Consider the following 5,474-nt stretch of genomic DNA (forward strand, 5'->3'; position numbering starts at 1 on the left):
CGGAGCGCCGATCCCAGCTTGGCCCCGGCCTCCGGGTACGGGCTTGACAACTCCAGTAACGACCCGAACGCGCGGGGCTGAGGCCAGGGGCACGGCGCCTCTGCGCTCCAGCGGCGGTGCGCCTCCCGCACCCGAGCACCCAGAGGACCCAGAGGACCGAAGAAGCCCGGGGGCGGAGGGGCTCTGCAGCCGCATCTCCATCCCGGGGCCCTCGTTCCCAGCGGCTGGTACTGGCTGGGCTCGGGGTCGCTCTCCACCCAGGAGTCCCGAGGACCGCGGACGCGGGGCTGGGGGCGCTGCTGTCCGCGCGCAGCCACCAGCCCTCGGGGCACCTTTACCTCCAGGTCGGGCGGCTCCTCGGAGGACGACGGGCGCGAGTGATGGGTCCCCGCGGCTCGGCTGTTCCCGGGCATCGCGGCGGCGACGCGCGGGGCGGGGATGGGGCAGAACGGGGTCCCGGGCAGCGGACTCAGCCCTCGGGCTGCTGGAGGCACGGGCTTGGCGCGCTTCGCACGGCCCTTCGCGTGACTGCGGCGGAGCCCCAAGGGTGGAGGATTGGCGGCGGGCGCGGGGGTCCCCGGCTCTGGCCCCTTCCCGCCCTGCCCCCGGAGTAGTGCTGGAGCCGGGGGCGGGGACGCGGTCTCGTCCGGGGCGGGGGCGGTAGGGGGCGGGACGCTAGGGGCTGAGCGGATCCGAGGGGCAGTGCGGGGTTAGAGGCTAAGCTGGCGAAGGGTCCCAGCCGTGCGCCCTGGGCGTGTGACTGCGCTTAGCTTTCTGTATCAATAAAATAGGAACAAGACCTTCCTCCCAGGGTTGTTGCGAGAATTAAAGGAGTTACTGTATTCAGTTGCTGCCACTGGCAGCTGCCCGGTAAATTATGTTTCCTTCCGACTGGAACCCCCTGGAGAGCTGGGTGTGGACCCAGAGAAGGGCCTCCTGGGGCAGATACCTCTGAGAAGGGGTGTGCTAACCTTCCTCCCTTCCCTGGTGCACCCCAGTGTCAGCCTGGCCAGGAACTTGGGGTTATCAGAGCCTCTGAATTTGGAAAGAAAGCAGATTAGATTTTCATGAGACTATTCCTGATTTTTTTTAATGTTGGGATGAATTTTAAAATAATAATAATAAATGTTTACATGGGTTTTTGTTTGTTTTTTTTTGTTTGTTTGTTTTTTTTTTTGCTTGTAGGGCAGGCAGTGCTGGGCTCCTGCACCAATGAACTTCACTGAAAAGTGAAAGTGTTAGTTGCTCAGTCCTGTCTGACTCTTTGTGACCCCATGGACTGTAGCCTGCCAGGCTCCTCTGTCTATGGGGTTCTCCAAGAATACTGGAGTGGGTTGCCATTTCCTTCTCCAGGGGATCTTCCCGGACCAGTGATCAAATCCCTCTCTCCTGCGTTGGCAGGTGGATTCTTTACCACTGAGCCACCAGGAAAGCCCAAGAAATTCACTAATACTTCTCAAAGGAGGAAGAAGCCTGGCAGGGCAAGGACTGACCCTGGTCACCTAGCAAGAGGCACAGTGTTCCTCTGGGCTCATCAGGACTACTCTGTGCTTGGTACTGATGGATGCCAAGGTCCAGGTAGGGTACTGTGGTGGGCAGAATTATCACCCACCCACCCCAAGATTCCAGATCCTAATGCCTAGGACTGCGAATCTGTCACTTTACTCCTCTAAAGCAGGAGTCCCCAACCTTCCAGATCTCATGCCTGATGATCTGAAATGGAGTTGGTGTAATAATAATAGAAATGAAGTCGCAATAAATGTGTCCCCACACCATCCCACCACCCCATCTGTGGAAAAGTTGTCTTCCATGAAATTGGTCCCTGGTGCCAAAAAGTTTGAGGACAAATGCTCTAAAAAGACTTCACAGTACTGTTACTAATCAGTTGATCTTAAAACACAGATTGTCCTGGATTATCTGAAGTCACTCAGTGCAATCACAGGAGCCCTTAGAAACAGGAGGAACGCAGAACGAGAGGTGAGAGATGGTGGTCCTGGAAGGACTCGGTGTGCCTGATGGGAATGCTGCTGTCTTGAAGATGAATGGGAGCTACAAGGAACCGAATCTGCCATCAACTTAAATGAGCCTGAATGGGAATTCTCCCCAGAATCTCCAGGAAAGAACACACCAACTTTGTTTCAGTGGCTTGAGACTCAGAGCGTAGAATCCAGCCATGCCTTCCTGGACTTCTGACCACAGACTGCGCTAATACATCGATGTTCATTTAAGCCCCTGAGTTTGTGGCACTTGGTTACATACAAGAGAAAATGAATATAGGACCCTAGACTGCTTTTCAATGCCAGAGTCAAATTCTTGCAGTGAGGCTGGCCTGCAGTGAGAAGGGCAGGTGGCCCCAGATCCTTAGTAGGCATGCTGGGCACTGCATTTGCCACCATCCACCTCTTCTGGTTTTCCCCCCCTCAATTCAAGCTTTACACCCTCTGGGAGGCCCTTCCTCAACTTCTCCCAGCAGTGGATCACTTCCTCTCTGTGGTCCCATGCTCTTCATGAAAACAGCCATGTGGTACCTCAGTTCTTCTATTTGTATATGTCGTCACACACCACCGGGCCACCAGCACCTGGTGGAGGAGGGACTGGGAACCGTGATGTCTGAATCTCCAGTGCCTGGCACAGAGCAGGCACGTGGCAGGTAAGTGAAATGCAAAAACGGAATTCATAGCAGCTTGTGGCCGGTGGTTCTTGTTTACAGGGTGTCTGCAATAATGAGTTCTTGTCACTGTTTATTGTGTGGATTACCCTAAAACTCTCTACATGTTCTTGAGAAAAGACAGTGATTCTATTTCTATCCAAAATCATGACGTATGGAATGGTTGTTTTATGGTGGGGTCTTTTAAAATGGCTTTTCATCAGTACAGTGTAAATGCGCGCATTGTAAAGCAGAAGAGTGAAAGTGAGCTCTCTCAGTCGTGTCCGACTCTTTGTGACCCCGTGGACCGTAACCTACCAGGCTCTTCTGTCCATGGGATTTTCCAGGCAAGAATACTGGAGTGGGTTGCCATTTCCTTCTCCAGGGGATCTTCCCGACCCAGCAATCGAACCCGGGTCTCCTGCTTTGCGGGCAGACGCTTTACCATCTGAGCCACCAGGGAAGCCCTTTTAAAGTAAAAACAACTCATCAAAGATAACCATGGTTAGTGCATTTCGGCGAGCAGCCTTCTCCGCGTCTCTCTACGTGTGCACACAAACATACATGTATGCGGTTCTGTGTACATGAGGTTATATTCTACCCTGAAGATGCTGTTGATCTTCTATCTACATCCTTCCTACCCAGGAACCCAGAATCAGGCCAGACTTCTACCCTCACTAGAGGAGAATCCTTAATGAGGATTCTCACTAAGAGAATCTATACAGGCTAATCTATACAAGGTGTTTCCTGCCAACAGTTACCAAGGGAAGAATGTAACTTAAGGTAGCTCAACCCATGATCCAGCAATCCCACTGCTGGGCATACACACTGAGGAAACCAGAAGGGAAAGAGACACGTGTACCCCAATGTTCATCGCAGCACTGTTTATAATAGCCAGGACATGGAAGCAACCTAGATGTCCATCAGCAGATGAATGGATAAGAAAGCTGTGGTACATATACACAATGGAGTATTACTCAGCCATTAAAAAGAATACATTTGAATCAGTTCTAATGAGGTGGATGAAACTGGAGCCTATTATACAGAGTGAAGTAAGCCAGAAGGAAAAACATAAATACAGTATACTAACGCATATATATAGAATTTAGAAAGATGGTAACAATAACCCGGTGTACGAGACAGCAAAAGAGACACCGATGTAAAGAACAGTCTTATGGACTCTGTGGGAGAGGGAGAGGGTGGGAAGATTTGGGAGAATGACATTGAAACATGTAAAATATCATGTAAGAAACGAGTTGCCAGTCCAGGTTCGATGCACGATACTGGATGCTTGGGGCTAGTGCACTGGGACAACCCAGAGGGATGGTATGGGGAGGGAGGAGGGAGGAGGTTTCAGGATGGGGAACACATGTATACCTGTGGCGGATTCATTTCGATATTTGGCAAAACTAATACAATTATGTAAAGTTTAAAACTAAAATAAAATTAAAAAAAAAAAAAAAAGGCATGGGCTGGGCTTCCCTGGTGGTTAAGAACCCGCCTCTCAATGCAGGGGACACTGGTTTGATCCCTGGTCTGGGAAAATCTCACATGCTGCCGAGCAGCTAAGCCCGTGTGCCACAACTGCTGAGCCTGTGCTCCGGAGCTCAGGAGTCACAGCTTCAGGAGCCTGCCCACCTGAGATCCCATGCTCCACCGCAAGAGAAGCACCAAAACTGGAGAGAAGCCTCTGCTCGCCACACCTAGAGAAAGCCCACTCTCAGCAATGAAGAACCCCACACACAGCCTGAAAATACTTTTAAAAAAGCTATTGGCTTGAGAGCAAAGACTTTTTCTCTCTCTTCCCTCCCTTTCTATAAATGTAAATTTTTAAAACTCAAGAAACACATTTTCCTAATGGCCACTGACAACCGTCTTCCAGCCAGCCTTGGGTAAGGATGATGCTGTGGATGGTAGAGCAGAGAGATATATACAGGCATCCAGGTCTCTGAGGACCTTGTGGAGAGACTGCTTTTTGGTACCTCCCTCCTTACAACTGTCTAACTGTTTTAGGAAGGGGGACCCCTTCCAGGGCCCGAAACTGGGCTCTTGTCTAACACTCGGAAATGCATTGTCCGAGGAGACGCATGTGCTGACAAAGCAAGAGATTTTATTGGGAAAGGGCACCTGGGTGGAGGGCAGTAGGGAAAGGGAACCCAGGAGGACTGCTCTGCCGCGTGGCTCGCAGTCTCAGGTTTTATGGTGATGGGATTAGTTTCCGGGTTGTCTTTAGCCAGTTATCTGACTCAGAGTCCTTCCTGGTGGTGCACACCTTGTTCAGCCAAGATGGATGCCAGAGAGGATTCTGGGAGGTGGTCTGACATGTGGTGTCCTCTTTTGAACTTTCCTGAACTCTTCCGGTTGATGGTGGCTTATTAGTCCCGTGTTCCTTACCAGGACCTCCTGTCATAAAACGCATGCAATGGTTACTATGGTGCCTGGCCAGGGTGGGCAGTTTCCGTCAGTGTGCCTCCCCTAACATAAGCTTTGCTCTTAGAATGGTGTGTGTGTGTTAGTTGCTCAGTCGTGTCCAACTCTTTGTGACCCATGGACTGTATCCCGCCAGGCTCCTCTGTCCATGGGATTCTCCAGGCAAGAATACTAGAGCGGGTTGCCATTCCCTTCTCCAGGGGATCTTCCTGACCCAGAGGTTGAACGTGGGTCTTTCTCCTGAACTGCAGGCAGATTCTTTACCAACTGGGCCACCAGGGAAGCCCAGGCCCTGAGAATTATGTGAGCTGTATCATAGGACCCAGGAGACAAAATGTGGTAGACCTCTATGGCTGATGTGGCGGGGGTTGGGGGGGGGGGGGGGGGGGGGGGAAGA

At 51.8% G+C, this 5,474-nt stretch overlaps 1 protein-coding gene across 1 annotated transcript in view; it reads right to left on the bottom strand.

Annotated features, from left to right (window-relative positions):
- Positions 1–593, bottom strand: part of LOC104980783 (two pore calcium channel protein 2-like) — a 55,092-nt gene extending 54,499 nt beyond the window's left edge. The window contains exon 1 of the mRNA XM_010829559.1: positions 339–593. Within this exon, the coding sequence (XP_010827861.1) occupies positions 339–413 (75 nt within the window). The 5' untranslated portion in view covers positions 414–593. The remainder of the gene's footprint in view (positions 1–338) is intronic.
- Positions 594–5,474: the final 4,881 nt, after the last annotated feature.

This window comes from Bison bison, unplaced genomic scaffold (genome assembly GCF_000754665.1).
Source record: "Bison bison bison isolate TAMUID 2011002044 unplaced genomic scaffold, Bison_UMD1.0 scf7180017864508, whole genome shotgun sequence".
In the NCBI taxonomy this organism is placed as follows: Eukaryota; Metazoa; Chordata; class Mammalia; order Artiodactyla; family Bovidae; genus Bison; species Bison bison.